This window comes from Sus scrofa, chromosome 4 (genome assembly GCF_000003025.6).
Source record: "Sus scrofa isolate TJ Tabasco breed Duroc chromosome 4, Sscrofa11.1, whole genome shotgun sequence".
NCBI lineage: Eukaryota > Metazoa > Chordata > Mammalia > Artiodactyla > Suidae > Sus > Sus scrofa.
In genome coordinates, this window is record NC_010446.5 from 73,057,994 (window position 1) to 73,084,167 (window position 26,174).

The following is a 26,174-nucleotide window of genomic DNA, read 5'->3' on the forward strand; positions in this document are numbered from 1 at the left end:
GGTGAGGGGTCTTCTCACTCCTGATGGTGCAGGCAGGGATGCAGTGTGAGGCCTTTCCCACTGACTCTTTTTGGTTGCGGGGGCACACTGGGTGGACCCCAGGCTTCCTTCCCAGTTTTTCTTAAGACTGCCTTTTGGATGGCCAAGGGAAGGGAAAGCATTTTGAGGTTATTTAGAAGCTGTTGGCCCCCTGATTGAGAGAAAAACACTTTAGACCTTCTTCAAGGCACAGTGTGATGGTTATTGAAGAAGAAGCAGTGAGCCTGCATGGCGGTTCTGGAGACCAGTGACCCCTTTTTATCCACATATTTCATTTTTTTGAATTGTTCTAGCAAACAGAATGAGATTGTAAAACTCAGCTGAGGGAGTGCAGTTTAAAAATCTAGGTTTAGGAGTTTCTATTGTGGCTCAGCGGGTTAAGAATCTGACTAGTATCCATGAGGATGCAGGTTTGATCCCTGGCCTCGCTCAGTGGGTTAAGGATCCGGTGTTGCTGTGAGCTGTGGAGTAGGTAACAGATGTGGCTTAGATCTGGTGTTGCTGTGGCTGTGGTGTAGGCTGGCTGCCGTAGCTCCGAATAGACCTTTAGCCTGGGAATCTCCATATGCCATGGGTGTGGCCTTAAAAATGCCAAAAAAAAGAAAAAGAAAAAATTCTTCTCCATGATGGTTTATCATAGCATAGTAAACCTAGTTCCCTGTTTTTGCAAGGACCTGTCTTTGCTCTTCTTTCTGATTTATGCCATCTGGCTGCAGGATAGAAACCTTGATGGAAGCAACTTTATTTATTCATTTATTTTTTGCTTTTTAGGGCCACACCCTCGGCACATGGAAGTTCCCAGGCTAGGGGTCCAATCAAAGGTGTCTGCCGGCCTACACCACAGCCACAGCAACGCAAGATCCAAGCCATATCTTCGACCTACACCACAGCTCACGCCAGATCCCTGACCCACTGAGCGAGGCCAGGGATTGAACCTGCATCCTCATGGATACTAGTCAGATTCGTTTCCACTGTGCCACCACAGGAACTCCCAGCTTTATATTCTTTTGGGGACAAGTTATTAAGTGAAGAACCAGAGAAGGAAGGAAATACGGCTGTACCAGGTCCCCTTGTCCTCCTTGAGTTCAGAGGGAGGAGGGGAAGCAGAGCCATTCGTCACTGTGATACTCAGGTTGGCCCCTGTTGCTTCCTTTACACCAACAACCGGCATGTGAACACTGACTTCTTTCAGAAAGACCACATCTGGGGTAGGGGGTGGCTTTTCTCAGCTCCTTGACCGAAAATAACCAATAATTCTTTCCTGACACCATTTAGAATGAACCTTTTTTTTTTTTTAAATAGGAAAAGTGCCAAGAACTTTGATTTGTGTCAAAATTGGCCTTTTGTAATACATTTTATTTCAAGTTTTTCCATATGCTATCAGGGAGTGTTTAATGAATGGAAGTTTTTTCTTGTTTCAAGACAAGATGTATTTTTCATAATCCTTTATAGTGCCCTTATTTGGGACAAAGGTCTGGGTTATATCCAGAAATGAGACATAGAGACAGGGACTCATCAACAAAACGTACTCTTTTAAGTAGTGTTAATACTCCATCACAATTTCATTTCATTTGTGTTGATGTGACACAGAATGATAGATTGCTTTTTTGTTTTAAATATGTGATTTCATTGTTGAAAGATCCTGTTGGCTTAATAATCATTATCTTTGTAGATAACTTGGTTAGCTGACACCTGTTCTCTGAATTGAAAGCCTGCTCATATAAATGGATTATTTGAAAACAAGGCTTAATTTATTGATAGGTCTGCAGTGAATTATTGGCCAGTCTGAGACTCAGACCATTATTCTAGTCCCTGATCAATGCTAAACTTAAGTCTCAGAGAGTATGGTTATTGTATGTGTTTTCTCCGTCCATGCGTATGCCTAAAATACACAGGAAGTTAACAAATACTTATCATTCCTAAGTATTCCCGAGTTTTTGAACTTCTACGATATCAAGATGACAATATAAATTCATCTCAAAGTTGAGACACACTTCTCATCTTGGCTATATGAACTTAATCTATGGAGCTCATGAGATCTTTTTGGCAAAAAATGTCCTCACTGTTTATAATGCTGTGTTGATGAATGTGTTTGAGGTGTAATTAGATACATTTTATTTTCTTTTTTTCCAGTTCTTTCAGGAGGTCCACTGCCTCAGGGACATGAATTTGAACTGTACGAAGTTAGATTTCATTGGGGAAGAGAAAACCAGCGTGGTTCTGAGCACACAGTAAATTTCAAAGCTTTCCCCATGGAGGTAAGAAGAACAAATCAGCTTATAAAACTCTTGTTGTTCATGTACAAAGCATGCAGTGATTTACTGAAGATGGTTTAGTTTTTTTTTTTTGTGTGTGTGTGGTTATAAGCAATTTTTTTTATGCAGAAAATATTCTTTATGAAACTCATGGACAGAGACACAGAAACAATTTAACACTTGATTCAAAATGTATTACATTAAATATGACATTTACCCTATATTTTATGTTTATCATACAAAGAAGAAATTATGAAAGCATACATAGAATATTTGCAGAGTTATAGAAATATAAAGGTCATAAAATCACTAGTAAACTAATGTAGCCATTAATATGCTGATACACCTTTATTTATTTCAGTACTCACACATTTGTTAATAAAGTTGAAAAATTGAATTTATGTTATGTATATTAAGTTTCTATTTTCATTATCCCAAAATATTCTTCAAAGATCCCCATTTAAATAACTGCGTAAGATACTGTTACCAGGATGTGTCATAATGTATTTATCCATTCTCTTTCTTTTTGACCATATTTGTTATTTACAACTATTATAACTCAAATGACAAGAAATGAAAATGGTTCAGTTTAAAAGTAGCTCTTGAATTTTATCAATTTATGTAAAATAAAAAAGTGCTCAATGAAATGTAAGCTTGGGGCGGCAAATGAAGCTTTCCATCAGCCTCACTGGGCTTGGAGAGTGCCCTTGTGCAGTTGGTTATACAGGTAAAATATGCTAGTGTTTCTTCCTGGTGTTATTAGTGTTGTAAACGTTCTGCTGCTTCTGCAAATTCTGTAGGTCACTTTTGTAGATGCTCTGATCGTAAGCTGAAAACAAATAACTTTTGGAGAAACTTCAACAGTAATTAAAAGTCTAGTTTAGCTCTGATTTAAAATTGGTCGGTGGGGAGTTTCTGTTGTTGCGCAGCGGAAATGAATCTGACTAGTGTCCCTGAGGATGTGGGTTCGATCCGTGGCCTCACTCAGTGGGTTGGGGATACGGCATTGCCTTGAGCTGTGGTGTAGGTCACAGATGTGGCTCAGATCCTGTGTTGCTGTGGCTGTGGTGTAGGCCTGCAGCTGTAGCTCCGATTCAACCCCTAGCCTGGGAACTTCATATGCTATGGGTGTGGCCCTAAAAAGCCAAAAAAAAAAAAAAAAAATTGATAGGTTGGTTTTATTCACCCCAAGCAATTGGAGAAAGAGAAAGTTAGAAATTTTTAGAGGCAGTCTTTTGTCTGAAGAATTTCCTCACTGCTTAGTCAGCTCCTACTCTTTCTTCCATGTCTAGTTGAAAGATCATTTCTTCCATGGGACTTTTTCTGAGTTCCTTCCTAAGCAGTTCTAATTTCTCCCTCTTCTGTGCTCCCAGTGTCCTTGACAGGTTGCTGCTGTGGCGTTGAGCTCACAGCTTGTGAATCTTCATTGATTGTGGGTTCCTGTTATGAGGTGTTAATGAGCCCCCAGTTCATGTGTGGAAACCTGCATCCTGTGATATTATTAGGAGGTGGGGCCTTTGGGAGGTGATTGGGGTTAGATGAGATTATGAGGCTGCTGCCCCTGTGAATGGGATTAGTGTCCTCATAAGGGTCCCATAGAAGCAGAGCAGAGCCCGGGAGCTTGCTTCTCCCTGCTCCCTGCCGTGTGAGGACATGAGAGACCATCACATAAGAGCCAGGAAGTGGGTCTCTGTCAGACACCAGATCTTGGACTTCCCAGCCTCCAGAACTATGAGAAATACGTTCTATTATTTAAGGCCCTGGTCTATGGTCATTTGTTATAGTGGTGCCAGCTAAGAAGACATCAGCTCCTGAAGAAAAAGTATCCTTCTCACTTTCCTGTTACTCCCAACATGGAGTGTGATGTGGGTACTTCAGAGACAGCCCATGCTGGTGAAATTGATGGAATGTCTCTGTTGGTCCAGGCCTTATTCATATTTATTTCTCTAAGGACCCGCAGTTCACTCGGGAATATAGCTCATCAATGGCAGGTAACAATCTATTTGGGGGGCTGCCGAAATGCCAGTCTTCCTTCTGTCATTTCCAACTGCACATATTTAAGTATGAAATTGCTCCCGATGAGGTGCCGCATCCAGACCTGCCTCATAGACTGGAAATCACTACTGTTGAATTAATTAATTAATTTTTTAAAATAAAAGTACAGTTGATTTACAGTGTTGTGCCAATTCTGTACAGCAAAGTAGCAAAGTGACTCAGTTATACATACATATGTATAACACATTCTTTTGTACTTTTATTTTTATTTTAAAGATTTATTTTATTTTACGTTTATTCTTTTCCATCATGGTCTATCCCAGGAAATTGGATATGGTACCCTGTGCTACACAGTAGGATACTACTATTTAATTTATATAAATTTGTTATATCTACCTTAAAGAATGAAGCCAGAGAAAGTATTTCTCAATGTTACTTTAATAATAATTTAAACATTTCTTTTGAAAGCTCAAAATGTCCTTTCATTAAAAAACTCAATCTTAAAATAGAAATATTACTTTGATTTTACTTTTTTATTTTTTATTTATTTTTTCTTTTTTAGGGCCGCACCCGTGGCATATGGAGGTTCCCAGGCTAGGGGTCTAATTAGAGCTGTTGCTGCCGGCCTACACCACAGCCACAGCAACTCCAGATCCAAGTTGCATCTGTGACTTACACCACAGCTCACAGCAATGCCGCATCCTTAACCTGCTGAGCAAGGCCAGGGATCGAACCCGAAACCTCATGGTTCCTAGTCGGATTCATTTCTGATGCACCATGATGGGAACTCCTATTTTTTTATTTTAAAATTTTTATAAAAAATGGAAATATTGTTAAATGTTTTCAGGATGGAAGGGGAAGAAAACCCAGTTGCAGTATGATGACCAGTATATGTGGTGTGAGATAGGACAGTGAGAGAAGACAGCTTCTTTAAAGGCTTGATGGGCAGGGTCGAGTCTTCCAGTGTTACCTTCCCAGGTGCTTTTTTTCTCAGTGCCTACAGACACGTTCTCACTTCCAGTGCCTCCCAGCAACTCTGCCCTGTTTCTCTGTCAGCTCTGGCTGTGGCCTTGTCCTTCCCAGTGTGAGCAGGAAGAGGTCACACCAGAACAGGTCAAAGAGGAGAGAGGGCACACAATGATCCCAAATAATTAAGCCTGCTGGGAAGTAGAGAGCAGAGGAAGGACAGAAACACACTGGGCTGTCAGGGCCTCAGCTCTGCCCTCTTCCTTGGGTGTGAAAAGCTTTTTCCGTCTCAACCAACCTTCAAATGCATACTCTTGTAATCCAAAATTTATGAAGAGATGGGAGTGGTTGGTTGAGCAACAATTTCCAGATGGGGACTCGGTGGCTTTTCTTATGACATAGAATATACAGCCTGGGCAAGTTGAATCATGTCAGGTGAGTGTATGATTCACTCTGCAGTGGAGTAGAATTTCCAGGCCAAATGTTCAGACTGGTCCTGCTACTTGTTTTTTGTTGAAGTTTTAACTGCTCTGGTCCATTAAGCCCAGCCTCATGGATTATGTTGAGTGGAGATTAAATTCTGGTCATGAGACTTTGTTTCTGCAGAAATATATTTATATCTAGGATGATGGGATTACTGATGATAATTGTCCCCAAACAGGTGATGAATAACATTTAAATTCTTTGTTATCCCAGATTACCTCTGATCCAGTGCTAGAGAAACTACTTGTGTCAGTCATCAGACGTTTAGTGCTGGATCCTAGCGAGTGCATAAATGATGTGGGTTAGTGGAAGTAGGAGGTATCTGCTGGCCAGTGCGTTTTGTTTTGTTTTAACAGTGTGCTTGGTTTTTAGGGGGAGAGAGCTCATCTGGTGTGGTGAAAAAAAGGAGAGAGAAACTTCACTAGAACATTTCAGGAGGGAATAGGATGGCTAATGCGGAGATAGGTAGATAACTTGCCGCCATTCCCATGTCCTAAACTGCCATCAGCGTCCACTCGGAACACAAGGACATGGCCAGTGAGACAGTGGAGAGTGAGGGGACTGCATACTGTCATGGGTACATGATTTAATAAATAATTTTTTAGGACGCTTGCAGCAGCATAGATGGACCTAGAGATTATCAGTGTCAGTAAGTATTGCTAGTGGAGTAAGTCAGACAAAGACAAATATATGATATCACTTATATATGAAATCTTAAAAAAAAATGATACAAGTGAACTTATATACAAAACAGAATAGACCCATGGACATAGACAACAAACTCATGGTTACCAAAGAAGCCGGTGGGGGGATAAATTAGGAGTTTGAGATTAACAGATTCATACTATTGTATAGAAAATAAATAACCGGAAGTTCCCATTGTGGCTCAATGGTAACGAACCCAACTAGTATTTATGAGGATGTGGGTTCAATCCCCAGCCTCACTCAGTGGGTTAAGGATCCAATGTTGCCATGAGCTGTGGTGTAGGTCATAGACATGGCACAGATCCCCCATTACTGTGGCTGTGGTATAGGCCTGCAGCTGCAGCTCCAATTCAGCTCTAGCCTGAGAACTTCCATATGCTGCAGGTGTGGCCCTAAAAAGCAAAAAGATAACCAAAAAGGACCTATTGCATAGCACAGGAAACTATATTCAATATTTTTAATAACCTATAATAGGAAAGACTCTGAAAAAAAAATATATATAACTGAATCACTTTGCTGTCCAACTGAAATTAACATAACAATGTAAATCAACTATAGTTCAATGAAAAGATTAGCTTTAATCTTTAAGCTTTAATCTAAATGACGTATTTATACATATTTCCTTTTTTTTTGACTTCACTTAAACTTAAATAGATGGTTTATTAAACAAACACTGTAAACAAATATTTACCATGTCTGTTACATATAATGTAGAAATGACTTTTAACAGCTATTCATCAAGCTCCCCCTTCTAGAAATTATAAATACAGGTATAAAGCAATCCTGTTTTATATATATATTTAATATTATTAGTAGTCAGAACCCATATTACTTCAAAAATTAACACAGTTTCGTGACATTAAACAATTTATTTATTTATTTATTTTTTGTCTTTTTGCTATTTCTTTGGGCCGCTCCCGCGGCATATGGAGGTTCCCAGGCTAGGGGTCGAATCGGAGCTGTAGCTACTGGCCTACGCCAGAGCCACAGCAACGTGGGATCCGAGCCGCGTCTGCAACCTTCACCACAGCTCACGGCAACGCTGGATCATTAACCCACTGAGCAAGGGCAGGGACCGAACCCGCAACCTCATGGTTCCTAGTCGGATTCGTTAACCACTGCGCCATGACGGGAACTCCGACATTAAACAATTTAAACTGCAGCTCTGTGCTCAACAAGATGGCTAAAGTACGTCATTTCTGCTTTCCTTGCTTGAGATTTGTGGTTTTCAGAAACATACATGCTTGCACGGCTACCTGACATCTCTCCCCATGCTTTTCACCTTGTAAATCTGAATTCTATTATGAATACTCCCATGATCTGCTTAAATGATGGCACTTTAACAAGAGAAAAAGCAAATTGTGCTGCATTTTTCTTCCTGTTACCTGAAAGCATAATGGGTTTGTATATATTAACTATATTCCTGCAAATATCTGGGTAACGTCTACCAGCTGGAATTCTTTACTTAATGTGTGGATACTTTGCATTGCGATGTTTAATCAAGACAGCGAATATAAGCAGAAGGTTGTTGATTTAAGACAAGTATGGGATTCAGTCACATTAACTCCTCTGAGTTTGCCCTTCTGGTGGCTGCAGAAGCTTCATATTTTCTTTGGAGGGTCATTAGACCTCTTAGCTCTTGAAGTACAACTTCAGTGCTGTATGAATTTTGTGATTTTACCCACAGTGGGGTCCTTTGTGCATCTGCCGTCTCACTGGAATTAGTTATTCCATTCATATTAATTTTTTATAAATCTGATTAATGGAGCAACCTCCAGGCATGTAGGTTCAAAATCAGCTTGTGGGCTGTGTATTCTGTTTTCATCGTTTTGTTTGTGAAAACTGTCATCATCTTTGCTGCTTCAAGGTAGCCTAACTCTGTATAAGTCCTGCTAAATTATGATTAACCTTTATACATGAATCGCTGCTTTCATACTTCCATAGGACACTATGTCCCAGGCATTTAGATTTTATGCCGTAGCAGTAAAATTTATTGATTTAGTTATTATTGTTATTTTTTTTCAGTGCACTCTTGGCATATGGAGGTTCCCAGGTTAGGGGTCGAATTGGAGCTACAGCTGTTGCCCTACACCACAGCCACAGCAACTCAGGATCCGAGCCGTGTCTGTGACCTACACCACAACTCACGGCAACGCCAGATCCTTAACCCACTGAGCGAGGCCAGGGATTGAACCCACAACCTCATGGTTCCTAGTCGGATTCCTTTCCGCCGTGCCACAATGGGAATTCCAAGGAGCAGTAAAATTTAAAAGGAAACAACTAGAGGATGGGGAGACCAACAGTGTGGCCAAGTTTTACCTTTTTCAGCTAACATTACTCTCTGCTGTCTCCATCATTTTGGAAAGAGAGGATCTTTAATAGCCTGATGTGGGAAGGCCATGGTTTCAGAATAAACACAGGCCTGTACATTGAATAGAGTCAGCTTTTTAAAAAATCCCTATGTTCTTTCTGTTTTTCTCATTTCGCTTCCAGTGGATGATAGTTGTGTCAGGATGGGCACCGATTTTGCCCACAGCCCACCAGGATATCCTGGACGGCAGGTTTGACTTTCTTGCCCTTTGGGCCCGAAAGTTTACAATTTGAGAGTGAATTATCAGGACAGAGGCAGAGCATATTGTAGAGCAGACTCTTATCTTGATGTTGTATTTAAAAATCATCTCTTGCTCTGTGTACTCTGAATGGGCTCAGTGATAACTGAGCCACATACCAGCTGTTTATGGAAAGCTGATTGCATTAGGTGAAGTTCTGTCTTGTAGACAAGGAGTCTCAGATTGTGTAGAGTCCAGATCTTAGGGGCAAAGTAGGCCAACAAAACAGCATGAAGAGTGAATCTCATAATAAAGGGCCCATCCTGAATGTTATACCCTGTCCACCCACCAGTGTCCCAGGTCTCCAGATATCCTACATTCTTCTTTTCTTTCTTTCCTTTTTTTAAAAAAGTATAGTTGATTTACAGTATTGTGCCAATTTCTGTTGTACAGCAAAGTGACCCAGTCATACCTACATATACATTCTTTTTCTCATAATATCTTCCATCATGTTCTATCCCAAGAGATTGGACATAGTTCTCTGTGCTATACAGCAGGACCCCATTGCCCATCCATTCAAAATGTAATAGTTTGCATTTATTAATCCCAAGCTCCCAGTCCACTCCACTCTCTCCCCCTTCCCCTCCACTTTGGCAACCACAAGTCTGTTCTCCATGTCTGTGTGTCTGTTTCTGTTCTGTAGATAGGTTCATTTATGCCATATTTTAGATTTCACATATATATGATATCATACGGTATTTGTCTTTCTCTTTCTGACTTCACTTATTATGAGAATCTCTGGTTGCATCCATGTTGCTGTAAATGGCATTATTTCATTCTTTTTTATAGCTGATTAGTATTCCATTGTGTATATGTACCACATCTTAATCCGTTCATCTGTTGGTGGACATTTAGGTTGTTCCCATGTCTTGGCTATTGTGAATAGTGCTGCCATGAACACAAGGGTGCATGTGTCTTTCTGAATCTTCTTTTCTTTTTAGGCAGATACTAATGTCTACCATTTAAGTGTTCTTTTAGTGAAAAAGACCTGGCCTTTTGGGTGGCTGCTCCCAAGACGTTTGCATACTCATTTGACAGCAAGATGTTTATTTTTATTCATTTGTTTTACTACCCTGAAGAGACACCAGAACAAGGATGCCTGGCTAATAGTGAAATGATCTTTTCAAGTTATTTCCACGGGCATCCTAGGTTGAACTTCAAGTTTGTGACCCTCTTCCAAAATAGAGGCTTCCATTGACTTTCCAAGACTTCAGTCACTTGGAACATGAGGATCGGATACATAAGGGGGTATAATTAAATACTTTATTTTTTAAAAGGAACTTTAGAGAGCACCCAAACAAGTTATATCAAACTAACTTCCCACACTCCTGTCTAACCTAGGAGAAATCTGAAGCTCCAAAATGTTAAGGGTCACAGAGGACCTTGTAGGAAAGCATAATGTGTGGCCAGGGTGAAGGAGTAGTGCTTTGGTTAACTGAATATCCCAATTAAGAGTTATCCTTGACTGTTGGTCTTTTCTCTAGTGGTTTAGATTGAAAGAGAGAAACCCAGGCTTTGCCTTCTCTGGGACCTCTGCTGGCAGGAACTTTTCTGTCTGCTTGCACCCAACCCACTGCTAGTCCCACCCCGATCAGAGGTGGTATGTTTCAACCTCGCTTGAGGGGGAGGGGGTTGGTGCAGCTGTGCCATCATGCGTGCCCTGGCCTCGGAGGCTGTGTAGACAGAACTCAGTGGCTTTGTGATGGTGCCAGGGTGTGGGGTCTTGGAGGTGGAATTTTGCTGACCCCTGAGACCTGGGGTGGGTGTAATGGACCATCTCATTCCCCTTAATGCCCCCCCAACCCCCATGCCTCACTCTGCTGAGATGCTTACCAATATCTGGAGAGGAAGCAACTAGTTCAGGGTCCCACACCTAGGAAATGACAGAGGACACGCAAGACCAGTGAACTGGCTTCTGCTCCCAGGAATGATCTTTTTTTTCCCCGCACCTTCCAGAGTCAGTTCTTACCAGGAAAAGCAACTTGATGGTCCTAGAGATTATCATATTAAGCAAAATAAATCAGAAAGACAAATATCATATGAAATCACTTATCTGTGGAATCTAAAATATGACACAAATGAATTTATTTATTTCTCTTTTTGTTTTTTAGGGCTATACCCGTGTCATATGGAAATTTCCAGGCTAGGGGTTGAATCGGAGCTACAGCTGCCAGCCTACACAACAACAACACAGAATCCGAGCTGCATCTTCGACCTACGCCACAGCTTATGGCAATGCTGGATACTTAACTTACTGAGTGAGGCCAAGGATTGAACCCGCATCCTCATGGATCCTAGTTGGGTTCGTTAACCGCTGAGCCACGAAGGGAACTCCCACAGATGAATTTATTTATAAAACAGAAACAGACTCACAGACATAGAAAACAAACCTGTGGTTACCAAAGGGGAAAGGAGGAGGAGGGATAAATTAGGAGTTTGGGATTAACAGATACACACTACTGTATATAAGATAGATAACCAGCAAGGACCTACTATATAGCACAGGCAGCTATACTCAATATCTTACAATAACCTATATTGGGAAAGGATCTGGAAAAGAATAAATATATACATATAACTGAATCACTTTGCGGTCCACTGGAAACTAACACAACATTGTACATTAGCTATACTTCAATAAAAAAAGTAACTCGTTTGAGATTTTATTTGCAATAGTATTTATTACTGTGGATTGAGGATGCTTTATGGGAAAAAAAAGAGAATCTTGCCATGAAGAGAAGTTAAGGATGACACACTAGAGGAAACAATTTGAGTTGGTTCAGCTTCTCTGGGAAGTTCTATCATTTTGACCAGAAAAAGGACACTACTTATAATGATTCTTATCTATAATGATCCCAGAATCTTCCACTAGACTAGCAGATTGAGCCTGAGGAATAAGCAGGTTGAAGAAATGAGAGCCTGGTGTAATGGCATCTTCAGTGGTCCTAGTTTCGGGAATGCCCTCTGATACCTGGGTTAAGAAAAATAAAGACAAATTTGATGTTTCCTGAATACTAATGAACACTTGCCTTTTTATTCCATAAAAATCATGGCTTCTGCTTTGATTCAGCATGTTTTTTTTTTTTCATTTATTAAAATGTATTTAGTACAGAAACCTCTGGGTTTACTGAGTAGAAAATAAATTAGTGTTGAGCAAACAAATGTTCTTTTAGCGGGACTGCATGATGTGGCAATCTGCTGTTTCCTCTTAGAAATAGAATTGTATGAGGCTGACTTGACCTTTAAATAGTCACTTTGAACCTGCCTTCAGTTTTATCTTTGTATATATCTTATAGTAGATCATTCTTTGTCATTGTCTGAAGATGTGGGAGAGTTCTTTTTGGCAAACTGACGGAAAGAAGCGATTATGGAGTTCCCGTCGTGGCGCAGTGGTTAACGAATCCGACTAGGAACCATGAGGTTGCGGGTTCGGTCCCTGCCCTTGCTCAGTGGGTTAACGATCCAGCATTGCCGTGAGCTGTGGTGTAGGTTGCAGACGCGGCTCGGATCCCGCGGTGCTGTGGCTCTGGCGTAGGCCAGTGGCTACAGCTCCGATTCGACCCCTAGCCTGGGAACCTCCATATGCCGCGGGAGCGGCCCAAGAAATAGCAACAACAACAACAACAAAAGATAAAAAGACAAAAAAAAAAAAAAAAGAAGCGATTATAGTGTAGCTGATTTTTACTGTGTATGTAGGCAAATTTGTGCAAAATGAAAAATTAGTTTCTAAAAATGAATATGATATATAATTAATTTATGGATGGTTATAGACTTGCATGTAGAAAATATTTTAAATTGAGTTCCAACAGATCTAAATCCTACAGTAAAATATATCTTCTCTTAATAGGCCTTCCAATAAACAATAGACTCAGGTATAAATCTGTAGTTCATAACCAAGTGGTCGTCTTTAACTCATTTCTATCCATTCTTCCATTTGTCCATCTGTCTCTTCATCCATCTGTTCATCCATCTAGTCAACAAGTATTTCTTGGGAACCAAACTGTTCAGGCCCTGGACTAAGTGATGGTGCTAGCAGTGAGGGTGCTAGACTACTCATGGGGATTTTATTACATGGGGGTGGGGTGTGTTTGAATGCAGTGTATGTAATTTCTCTCCTCCCCCATTTTTTTCTAAACTGATGAGTGTTTCTCTGCCACTGAAAAGGGCCTCATCTCCGCTATTCTGTCTGTATTGTATGCAAACTCCAGCTATTAGAAGCTATTAGGGATAAATTTAGGAAACATTTATTAGAAAGCAGATATGCTCTTTGAGATGTAAATGACTGTTCCCCAGTTGAAATGCTTATCAACTGTGCCAAGTACAGCCCTGTTCCAGGTGGCCCTAGGCTAGAGGAACTAGGATCACAGCTTCCGGGTCAGGGAGAGGCAGAGGAGTGTTTTCATGGTGGGGAAGCGTTGGGAAAGGTCTGGGTTCTGGGAAGCAGCTGGGAACAGGGCACCTGTGCTGCAGCCTGGATTAATGGTGGGCTCATGTAGGAGGGAGTCAGGATGGGGTAGTAGGAGTTTGGGCTTGGAAGTCAGAAAACCAGGATTGAAACCCCAGCTCGGCAACCTTGGGCAAGCCAGTAAACCTCTGCGAACCCGGACTTCCTATCTATAAATGGGGCTAGAAACTAGGAGGCTGGCAGGCAACTGTGAGTGTGTCTGTCCTCTGTTAGGAGGAGATGGGGGAGGTCAACAGGGTGATTGTGGCTGTGATGATGCAAATCTTGGGAAAATATCCTGAGGGGGAAACCAAAAGCTTTTGCTGGTTCCTACAAATAAGAAATGCAGAGAAGAAGAACGGAGGAAAAAGTTCAAAGTCTTTTTTTCTCTTTAAAACCCCTACACTCCTTTCGTTGAATACATTATTCAATATGTTGTCTATAACATTGTCTATAAGTTTAGTCAGTATGACATTTCCTGGCCATTTTTCCTGACACGTTTCTATGATTGCTATGTGTATGCCGTAGAATTTATATTATCAGCTTATTTTGTAGTGACAGTCAAGTAAATACTCCCTGCGTCAGATAGTTGAGTAACAGTATGATTAACACTTCTAATTGAATAGAAGGATATTAAAGAGATTTTTAACTTCATAAGACCTTTTAACCAATATGAAAACTATATACAGTTTGGTTGTTTTTGCTTTTTATTTTTTGGATTTAAGGATAGGATAGGATGGCACAGTGGAGCTAGTAAGAGAGTTTTGCCCTAGCCAGTGCTTTGCTGTGCTTGAACACATTTTTTTTTCTCTTAGCTTCAACAAAAAAATCACTGTGGAATCCTAGAACAATGTGGAATTCCCATGAATCCTATGGGAAATTGGACTTTTTAGGGTTGTGGTTCCCTAGGAGGCAGCCTGATGGGTGATGCAGATTATTATGTTGCGGAAACCACAAAAACTGTGGCAACGGAAGGAGACAAACAGCACTCGGAGATATGGAAAAGCAAGGTTTATTCAGCACCGGTGCGGGCTCAGAGGAGTCACCTCCAGAGTCTGAGCACCAGGTCTTTGTTCTCAGTAACTTTTATACACTACAAGGTCTTGATTTTCCCATGTAAGCATCCCGGACCTCCCCCCCATCCCCAAGCAGACAGTGTTCCTCCCTAAGAAACTGAGCAAGCAAGGTTACAGAAGCAGAACTGATAAGCAATGCTGGGTACCTGATTAGCAGGGCTGCTGGCTTGGACAGAGAGCACACAGTTGTTACATTATTACAAGAAGGGTGGGATAGTGAGGAGCATAGCTGGAAAGGCTTGCAGCTGCCTTCTTAGCCAAGGGGGGGGGGGTTGTTTTTTAGTTAAAACTCCATTTCAATTAGACAGGGAGGGCTGACACTGACAGCACTAATGGCCTAAACCCCTAGCCAAAACCCAGGTTGGGACCTGAACTCCCGGTTTTTGAATTAGAATCACTCACCCAGTGTCTGGACTTAGTGAGGTGCAGGTTCTTTGTGCCTCCACGCAGAAGGAATTAAGCGAGAGACAAAGTGATAGGCAAGACACAGATTTAAGAGAGGATGCTTACAAGCGGGCAGGCAAGAACGCTCTGCCCTGAGGATGAGGTGGGCTGCACTTTTATCACCTTAGGGGAGTGGGGCTGGGAAACGACTGCCTCTTCCTTTTTGTGAGTAGTAGCTCCTCCTTGGTATCCGGTATTCAAATCAGCGGAAGGGTGGGCCTTAAACTCTCGCCCTGGGTCTGAACCTGAATGCAGGTCTCACCCCATCTCCACCCAATGACCTGAGGCAAATCTCCACTAGTCAGGCAAGCCTGTCTTGTTCTCAGGGCTTTTCCTGAGTGATCTCCCAAAGTTCGCTAGGTTACCGTGTCTTCTATGGTCCCTTATTAGGACTTCCTACAACTACCTGTGCTTCCTCCATCCCGAGCAGGGCTACGTTCCGATTCCGCTTCCCCGTGGTATTTGCTGTCGGACTTGGGTGTGGTTGTTTCACCTCGATTCCCTAACTGGTAAATAAGGATAATGCACTTGCTCCCACCCTTAGGAACTTACGGAGAAGCTGTAAAAATGGTATAATATTGGAAACACCATTCACTGAGAACAGTGGTAGGAAATACCCTTACAGATTACAAAATCTGGTATTCACTTAAAGTGGTTTCTAGAAGCATTTTAAGGGCATAATTAGTTGTGGTAGATGCAGATGTTTAACTTGGGACATTACAGTGTTTTTTTTTTTTTTTTTTTTTTTTTTTTTTAAGAAACCTTGAAATTAGTAGAAAAAAGAAATCTAGATTTTAAACTGTTGAATATAAACATTAAGTATAAAAGGAAGGTATTTGGAATTGTAAGACCTGACAAATGAAAGGTGGACTTAAGAAAAATCAATTAATGTTTTCACTGGAGGACCTTAGGGCAAGTACATTCTCTAAACACAGCGTAACAAGTCACTTAGAGCTCTGCATGAGAGAGTTTATTCAGTGGAGCCAATTTATTTGGCTTCAGAGTTAATGTAGCTCCTTTGACTATTCCTTGGTGGGTCTATGCCTCGGGGACATCTCCAGGGAGATCCCAGAAAGAGATGGCTTCTCCCCAGCCTGAGCTCAGAAGACAGAGGAGAGAGGCAACTTTAGAGTCATCAGATAGTGGAGAAGAAAGCATCGCCTCTGCCGTGGTTAAAAGACGTTGGCGTCACAGCTTAGTGTGAGGAAGAATGGGTCACCAGCTCAGGTACAGGCAGTGGGGAGGTGGGGGCAGGGTGAGGGGGAGAGGGATGAGGAGGTGGGGGTGGGGTGGGATGTTCCAGGTCTGGTTTATTAGCCTACTGTCTTAGGGTAGCTCAGATTTCAAAAGAGGGATAAGGAAAAAGAAGGAGTTGGTTGAAGGAGTGGAGAGGAAGGCCACGTTTGTTTGGGGGAAAATCCCTCTTTATGGGAACACGGAACAGGGAAGAGGCGTTTCCAGTTCCTAAGACTAACTCTTCAGAATTCTCCCACGTCCCCTTTGGAGCTCTGTGGCTCGGCGCGTTAGCAAGAGCCCAACGGCATCTGGGACTCAGTGAAGGAAGCCCTGTTTCCTTTCACTGCAGGTTTGTTCATTTTAACTGGCTGGGACCACATCCCCTTTTGCCTGCAGCTCCATTGACCCTGAGATAGTTGCACTGTTTCACTTTCCAGGAGGAGTTGGGGGCTTGGAGGGAGCAAGGATTCTGAAGCATGTGGAGCATTTATTTAGTTTTTTCTAATTTACTTGGGTGGTTTTGTGTCCAATTCACCATCTTTGCTTGGCCCAGTTGTTTAAACCACATGTAAAACGAAGGGCAGTTTATGGATGTTTCGCTTATCAAAACTTGTGATCCGGGTCCAGGGATTAAATCATTAATCCTGTTCCGGATTGTATGGCACTGGAAATATTTTACAACAGTTTTTAAACACACAGGTCACTTATCCACCTTGTTACGGAAGAACAAATATTACAGATTTTTATCAGTGGGCATTGTTCTTAACTTATCAGCCCTGACATGCTTTAACTGTGTTCCCAGCCTTGCTGTTTTGTAACTGATCTAGAGCTTGAGCATATTCAGGAGCTTGACTGCAGTCAGTGGCTTGGGTCATAGTGGGGTAAAGGCTCTAGTGACGTCTGGTACCTTCTCTCAGCTGAGCTGGGTGGGCTGCTTTGTCTCTTGAGAAAGTATAAAGAAAGGTATTACTAAATTTTGAGTCTGTGAGGCGAGATGGTGACGTGACGTATGGCATTCAGTCAGCAAACATTGGTTAAATGTCTGTATTTAGGGCCAAGCTCTGTCAGAAATATAAAAGGTAAGAAAACAGCATTTTTGTTTTTGTTTTTGTTTTTTTTTTTAAGGGCTGCCCTCACAGCATATGGAAGTTCCCAGGCTAGGGGTTGAATCAGAGCTGCAGCTGCCGGCCTAAACCACAGCCATAGCAACGGGGGATATGAGCTATGTCTTTGACCTACATCACAGCTCATGGCAACACCAGATTCTTAACCCACTGAGTGAGGACAGGGATCAAACCTGCAACCTCATGGATACTAGTTGGGCTCCTTACGGCTGAGCCACAACGGGAACTCCCAGCATTTGTTGTTAATGAGTCTGTCGCCTGGAAGAGGTAGAATAGATAGAAGAGTTAGATAGGTAGATAGATAAAAAGGTGGATAGATAGAAAGAGGTGAAAAGATAACAGTGAACGATTCCATGACAGTGGAAAACAATTCACGACACCTGGAAGAAGCACCTGCTTTGTGTTCATTGCTGTGGTTAGTGCTGATGTAGGATAATGAATAAGAAATAATCAAGGTCTAGAAGAAGTTCACATTCCCAACAGAATGTGGCCTATTAAAAATGACTGTTATATGTGAAAATATCTTTGAGGGGTGAAATATAAACGGGGACACACATCGTGGAATAATGGATGTTTGCTGAGCTGGGAAAAATCTTGGATGGGGTGGATGTTGGGGACTTTGATGACTGGGTAGGTGTTTGCTGGATAAAATTGACGGCAGATGGGAAGAGAAGAAGTGAATGTGGAAGATGTAGGAGAGGAGCTGGGGACAGAGCTTGAGTGATTAGAAAGACCAGTGTGATGGCAAGAAGTGGAACTTGAGTAATGGAAAGAGTGATGGACATTTAATAGGGAAAAAGGGAGTCAGAAAGTGAGGGACCATGGTGGGAGAAGCTAATTAATTTGGATTAGTAAATGATATTGGTGGAGTTCTCTGGTGGCTCAGTGGGTTAAGGATCTATCATTGTCACTGCTGTGGCTTTGGTTACTGCTGTGGCATGGGTTTGATCCCTGGCCTGAGAACTTCCACATGCCATAGGTGTGGCCAAAAAAACCCCCACAGATATTGTTTTAACAAGTACTGCTTTACCTGTTATTGTCTATAGTGCTTTTCATCCAAGCCCACTTTTTTTTCCTTTTTTTTTTTTTGGCTGCTCCTATGGCATGTGGAAGTTCCAGGGGCCAGGAATGGAACCCACACTGCAGCAGTAACCAGAGCCACAGCAGTGACAATGCTGGATCCTTAACCAACTGAGCTACCAGGGAACTCCCAGCACACTTTCAAATCAGATAAAGGATAATAATAATCGTGGTCACAGTTCTTTGCAAAGTTATAAAGATGTCTTTGCTGTAGGAGGCGGAGGAGAAAAATGTTTGAAGCTGTACTAAACCCGTAATTTGAGTCTTAATTACAGCTAATATTTCTTTCTTCAATAAGGGAAGAGTGAATTACATGAAAGATGACTGGATTTTAATTTTTATTTATTGTTAATTGGAATTGATTTGTGTTCTCAAGGGAAAAATTTTCAGCTCTGGAATGTTTCATTTCTGAGATCTCTTTAGGCTAATGGTCTGACTTTATTGATCTTCACAGGGTAATATGTATTTCTGCCTGGGTTTCCTAGGCAACACCCAGCAGAACCGCTGCATTTTGGTGGTTTTGAGGGGCTCTTTTTCTCTCAATGTCTGTGCTCCTTGGAATTGCTACACAGTTTGGTTGTCAGTGGATCTTCCTGGAGTCTTTCTCAGAGAGTCACCCTTCCCTGGTGTTATTTTTCAACACAGATGTGCATAGCTTGTCAGTGCACCTAAAGGCTCTCTTAAGTTTCTGTATTTTAAAAATTAAAGAGGAGGGGGGTTCCCATTGTGGCGCAGTGGTTAACGAATCGGACTAGGAACCATGAGATTGCGGGTTTGATCCCTGGCCTTGCTCAGTGGGTTAAAGATCCAGTGTTGCCGGGATCTGTGGTGTAGGTCGCAGACACGGCTCAGATCCTCAGTTACTGTGGCTCTGGTATAGGCCGGTGGCTATGGCTCTGATTAGACCCCTAGCCTGGAAACCTCCATATGCCTAGGGAGCGGCCCAAGAAATGTTAAAAAGACAAAAAAATAAAAAAAAAATTAAAAAAAGTAAAAATTAAAGAGGAGTTCCCCGTTGTGCTCAGCTGGTTAAGAACCCTACATAGTGTCTGTGAGGATGCGGCTTCGATCCCTGGCCTCACTCAGTAGGTTAAGGATCCAGCATCACCACAAGCTTTGGTGTAGGTTGCAGATGCAGCTTGGATCTGGAGTTCCTGTGTCTGTGGCGTGGGCCTACAGCTGCAGCTCTGATTCAACCCCTTGCCTGGGAACTTCCATATGCCGCAGGTGTTGACTGTGAAGTGATAAATAAATAGATAAATAAAATTGAAGTCGCAGAAATAAAAAAGACGTTGACTGTGAAAGTGGCAACAAATGAAGATGCATCAGATTACATGGATATTCGTATTTGCCAATATCTCAGTTCTAATGGAGACTTCATTTTGAATTTTGTGTGAAGACCGGGTTTGTGCAAAAGCAGCACAGGATTTTATTTCATATCATGAGAACGTGTCATATTGGCATTACTGACACAGGTAAGCTGAAAGCCTCTGGATAACTGGACTCTTTGTTCTTGATTCTAGTTAAATTTAAGCCCTTTTTGTAGGAAGAATTATCCTTGGTTGTTTGAGTCTGGTGTCAGAGACGTGCAGGTAGCCTCTCTTATTGAATAAATATTGAGTCCTGTGGGTTAAAGCGTTGAGAGAACGGAGTGGCTCTGCCTTTCTCTCCCTGACCTTCTTTTCTAGGGCTTGGGAAGGTAGTAGGTACAAAATTGGGCTGAGCATCCGCTACCATCTTTTTTTGGAATAATATTCAGTAAGCATGTACATAGTATGATGCTTGTCAGAAAAGAATGGAGGTTTTTACTGGGAGGCTTGGGATCTCTGGGTGTTATTAAATGACACGAGGATGCCAGGAGGAGGAGGGAATTGGAGGGGAGATGTCAAGGTCAGCAGATTGGTTGAGATTTTTATGTAATTCGACTGAACAATAAATTCTAGGGATTTTCACGTTTGGAAGTTGGGTTTGGCTTCCAATCGAATTTCAGTTCCTGGCATGTAGGGCGCCTTAAATATCAACAAGCGAGTGAAAGAGTAGGTGGGAAAGTTCAAGGCATGATACCAGGTGCTGGGGGTATAAATAGGACAGAGATATCCTTCTCCCCACTGGGGGGCTTTGACCTTGCCCCCCTCTGTGTCTGGAATGTTCTCCCCCCCATAGTCACACGGCTGCTCTTTGAGCATCTTTGGAGTCTCTATTCAGATGTTGCATAATCAGTGAGGCTAAACCTGCTTGCTGTCCATGTCCTCCTCTAATTTGTTTTTCTCTATAGCATTTGACAGTAAATAATAATAAATATATGCAGCTTCTACACCTATGCTCTGTGTACATAAACATATACATTATTTTAGCTGGAATTTAAGGGATCTGGAAATTAAGTAGCTAGAGGTGAATTCAGAAGGACAGGTTAGGGACAAAGAGCAGAGGCTCTTGACTGTGAGGTTGCCATCGAGATGCTTTTCCTTGGGCAGATGTATCACATTTATGGGGTTTATCACTCAGAGCAGTGGGGAGCACTGGTATGCACTTCACAGATATGAATTTTTCGTTCATTCACCAAATATTTACGGAGCACCTACTATGTATGTTTTAGGCAGCTTTAGGTCTTGGGAACCTACCAATGACAAAATGTGTAAAATTACTTCCCTTCTAAAACTTTCCTTCTAGTGAAATGTAATCAGAAGAGGTGATTCTCTATAGGAAATAGTTTTAAAATCCAGGTGAGATGTTCTGGTGATGTCAACTGGTTTGATGGCCTTGACAAGAAAAAGATGGGCGTGTTAGGATGTGGGGAGAGATGCTTCAGAGCTTTGTTGGGAGGTCGGGAGAGAAACGGGGGCTGTGATTTGTCTAAGATGTGAACCTCAGTCACTGGCAGGACAGTGGAGCTCTTAAAGAAAAACTCTAGAAAGGCGCTCTGTGTTGGTGGCAAACAGTGGTGTATCTGTTGCTGTGTTTTGGATTTGACAGTTGCTCTTCATTTAAGTGGAAACGCCCAGGAAGAAGCTGGAAATGCAGATCTGTAACTCAGAAGGGAGGTCACAGCCCAGGATTCATTACAGCAGTTGATATTATTTACTTATGTATCCATTTAAATCTGGCTCTAGGTAATCGAGTTAATGTAAGAATACATGGGATCTTTATCCAGTGTCATGGGAACCATCTGCAATTTTAATTTGGTGTCCTGTTACTGCCACTTATTGGTAGCACAGGAAAATGTAATATTCCTGAGGAAGCCTAATCACTTCACCACAGGGAAATTATATCCCTGATCCTAGGGAGTGGCTATTTTACACCCTTAGTTTACATATTCTGATTGTAGCTACAATAATAGCATATGTTGTCCTTATCCACATCAATAATTAATCCACTTTTGAAACTTACTCTACTACTCACCTTAATAATAAGCAAATAAAATTGACTGCTTATTAAGAAATATTAATGTGAATGTAAGAGCTTTAGGATTAGATTTCTACTTCAAAAATCACCTTAGCTGGTGATATGTTTTATGCGCGTTGATAATTGGCTTCCATTCTTTGTGTCTTTATTTTTCAAGGTGTTAAAAAATGATAAAATAGAAAATGCCTCTTAGGATATTTCTCTGAAAATCTCTATATCAGAGCAAAAAGCTCAATCCACTTCTGTCTCCTCTTCGATATAACTTACTTTCAACAGCTATTACGTTTTGTCTACCGAAGCCTACATTTGGATTGTCATGAAAATTTTCTTTTATTTATGACGTTATTTAGGCTATGCATACATAGAAAATATTTGATGTAAGTGAGGAAAGGCACTCTCAGCAGCCCACTTTCCTTTCCTAGGAGTGCCTTGGTTTCAGGCGAGCCATGGAAGACACAACTAAGAAATAATAGGATGGAGTTCCTGTCATGGCACAGTGGAAACGAATCCAACTAGGAACCATGAGGTCACGGGTTCTATCCCTGGCCTTGCTCACTGGGTTAAGGATCTGATGTTGCCGTGAGTTGTGGTGTAGGTCACAGACTCGGCTTGGATCTGGTGTTGCTGTGGCTGTGGTGTAGCTCCAATTTGACCCCTAGCCTGGGAACCTTCATATGCCGTGGGTGTGACCCTAAAAAAAAGACAAAAGACAAAAGACAAAAACAAATCAAAACAAAAAAAAAAACACCAAAAAAACAAAAAAACAAAAAACCCTCTCCCAAAACAGAGCGTTTTCCTACCACATTTCAAGAAGTCCCAAAGGGCAGGTCCAGGGCTCCAGGGTTGGTCCAGCTGCTCAACCATGTTTCCAAAGACCAGTTTCTTTCTGCTTTTATACTAAGCCATTTGGGCATTTTGACTTTTTCCCTGTGATTTTTTTTCATGATTGCAAAACACCTCAAAACATCAGAGCCTCACAAATTAATGCCTAAAGGTTGTTAGAGGAGAAAAAACTTTATTCGCTTGCATGTGATGGGCTAGAACTTCGAGAAGTTACCCATTTAAAGTGTACAAGCCAATGGCTTTCGTTGATTTATAGCATTTTGCAACCATCATCATATTCTAATTTTAGGACGCTTGTGTCGCCTCAAAGAAACAATCACTCCTCATCTCCTCTCCCCTAGGCAACCCCTCATCTGCTTTCTGTCTCTATAGATTTTCCTGTTTTGGACATTTCATATCAGTGGAATCATGCAATATGTGCTCTGTTGTGACTGCCTTCTTTCCCTGAACATAGTTTTTAAAGTTCATTTATCCATGTCGTAGCCTGTATAAGTACTTCATTACTTCCCTTTATTTCTGGAGAGTTTTCCATTGTATGGATGTACCACGTTTGTTTATCTGTTTGTCAGTTGATGGATATTTGATTTATTTCCACTCTTTGGCTATTATGAAAATGTGGCTATGAACATTTGTATGTAAGTTTTTGTGTGGACATAGATTTTCATTTCTCTTGGGGTATATATATGTAGGTGTGGAATTGCTGGGTCATATGGAACCCTTTGTTTACCATTTTGGGAATTGCTAATTTGTTTTCCAGTGTGGCTGCACCATTTTTCAATCCTACTGGCAGTGTATGAGGTTTCCAGTTTTCCATATCCTGGCCAACGCTTGTTTGCCTTTTTGATCGTAGCCATTCTAGTGGGTTTGAAGTGGTCTCTCATTGTGGTTTTGATTTGCGTTTCCCTGATGATTAATCATGTTGCACATCTTTTTATGTGCTCATTAGCCATATACATAGCCTTTGTTCATTTAAAAAATTAGGGTTATGTGTCTTATTATCGAATTGTATGAACCCATCATAGAAAAGGAGTTCACACGATTCAGTAATAAGACACTTTCTTGATATTGTTGGTTGATGTTCCAAAGTTTTTGATTTGGATGAAGTCTAATTTATCAGTTTTCTTCTCTTATTGGCTGTGCTTTCCCTACCATTTCTATTACAGTAAAATTCTTTCCTTTCTCTTCTTCTTCTTCTTTTTTTTTTTTTTTTTTTTTTTTTTTAGGGCTGCACCCACAGCATATGGAAGTTCCCAGGCTGGGGGTCGAATCAGAGCTGCAGCTGCTGGCCTGCACCACAGCCACAGCACCTCGGGATCCGAGCTGTGTCTGCAACCCACACCACAGCTCATGGCAATGCTGGATCCTTAAGCCACTGAGTGAGGGGGGATTGAATCCATGTCCTCATGGATACTAGTTGGGTTTGTTACCGCTGAGCCATGAGGGGAACTCCCAAAATAATTTTTATAGCCAAATAATATATCTGCAGAAAAGTAACCAAATCACAGTTGTACAGTTTGTTGCATTTTCACAAAATGAACAAACCTTTGAAGCCAGCATGCAGATTAATAAATAGAACGTAACCACTATCCTTTCTGGCTCCTCCAAGGTTAACTGTGATCTTGACTTCTAACACCATGGATAAATTTTACCTGTTTTGGGATTTTACATGAATTGAGTCGTACAGTGTATGTTATTTTGTGTCCAACTCTTTTTTTCTTGAGCATTGTGTTTAGAGATTCATCTACATGGTGCTGTGTACTTTACATTTGGTTATTTTCCTATTTAGCATTTTCCATAATGTGCTTTCCTAATGTTGATAGACATTTGCGTAGCATTCAGATCTGATCTGTTAGAAATGTAAAAAAAAAAAAAAAAAGAAAAAAGATCTGATATGTTAGACCAGAGCTTCTCTGAATATCCTAGCGTTTTGGTGAACATATACTTAGGAGCATAGCCTGGGTTATAGGATGGGTCTAGTTCAGTTCTAGCAGATACTGTCAGGTAGTTATTAACCCTAGTGGTTGCAGTAATCCATGCTCTTACTCTTTTTTGAGCCTCTTTTTAGGAACTAGCAAACCTCCCGGAAGTCTTCCTCACCCCCGCCTCCAGCAGAAGTCCCCTCAAGGGTCATTGGCCAGAATGTCTGTGGTTAGCAGGTTCCTGAAACATCATTTCAAGGCAAAGGAGGAGGCTGTAATGTCTTAGCTTAGGCAGGATCCTCCCCTTGGGGCTGAGGAGGGGTCCAGCCTTCCCACAAGTGCCTGGCCTCCTGCTGTGTAAATGCACTTGGGTTTCTGCTTGCCTGGAGGAAAGGGGAGGGGAGTGGATGAGATGCTGATGTCAGCTGGGTCTTCTGAGAGAAGGAACACCAGTTGAACCTGTTAGTTGCCTATCTGAAAAAGTGGCCTTTTGCTCCACAAGACATCACTTCTGGAATTATTCTGAAAAATAATCTACCAGGCCTTTTAGTTTCAGGGTAGCTAGATAGAGTAAGTGCTAATTATTTTCTACAGTGATTATATTTTTCTCCCTTTAATTTGCGTTTTTATACTATTATGTTTTCAGTAGGCTGCCCTTATCCACTGAATGTCCGCCTTTGTACATTCCTGCTGGTCCTTCTGTGTAGACTCGTCACAACGCCTGACTGAAAATGGGCTGTGAAGTGCTCACGTAAAAAGTTTTCCCATTTTCCTGGAGAAACATGGTTTTATTGAGCATTTTATTGCTGTTAAAGGCTTAATAGCAAGTTAATTAAGATATCTAATACTGTATTATATGAAAGCAAAGATAATAAAATAACTGTATACCTCTAGAATAATTTTATTTCAATTATTTTTTTTTCTTTTTTTCAAGTTTTATTGGAGTATAGTTGACTTAGAATATTGTATTAGTTTCAGATGTACAGCAAATTATATTAACTCTAACTTTGAAAATTGGTTTTGAAATGTCTTTTTTTTTTTTTTTTTCTTCTTAGGGCTACTCCTGTGGCATATGGAAGTTCCCAGGCTAGGGGTCGAATCGAAGCTAGGGCCTACACCACAGCTGTGGCAACGCGAGGTCTGAGCCAGATCTGTGATCCTTGCTGCAGCTTGCAGCAGTGCTGGATCCTTAACCCACTGGGTTAGGCCAGGGATTGAACCTGCCTCCTCATGGAGACTGTATCAGGTTCTTAACCTGCTGAGCCACAATGGGAACTCCCTCTGTAATAATTTTATTTGTTTATTTATTTATTTATTTATTATTATTTAGTCTTTTTGCCTTTTCTAGGGCCGCACCCGCAGCATATGGAGGTTCCCAGGCTAGGGGTTGAGTCGGAGCTCTAGCCGCCAGCCTACACCAGAGCCACACCAACTCGGGATCCGAGCTGTGTCTGTGACCTACACCACAGCTCGTGGCAATGCCGGATCCTTAACCCACTGAGCAAGGCCAGGGATCGAACCCGAAACCTCATGGTTCCTAGTCGGATTCATTAA

At 41.5% G+C, this 26,174-nt stretch overlaps 1 protein-coding gene across 3 annotated transcripts in view; it reads left to right on the top strand.

Moving 5' to 3' along the window:
- CA8 (carbonic anhydrase 8) overlaps nt 1-26,174 on the top strand; it is a 124,349-nt gene that overhangs the window by 10,127 nt on the left and 88,048 nt on the right. For all 3 annotated transcript variants that reach the window (XM_021089340.1, XM_021089339.1, XM_021089341.1), the window contains one exon: nt 2,173-2,297. In XM_021089340.1, the coding sequence (XP_020944999.1) occupies nt 2,173-2,297 (125 nt within the window). The remainder of the gene's footprint in view (nt 1-2,172; nt 2,298-26,174) is intronic.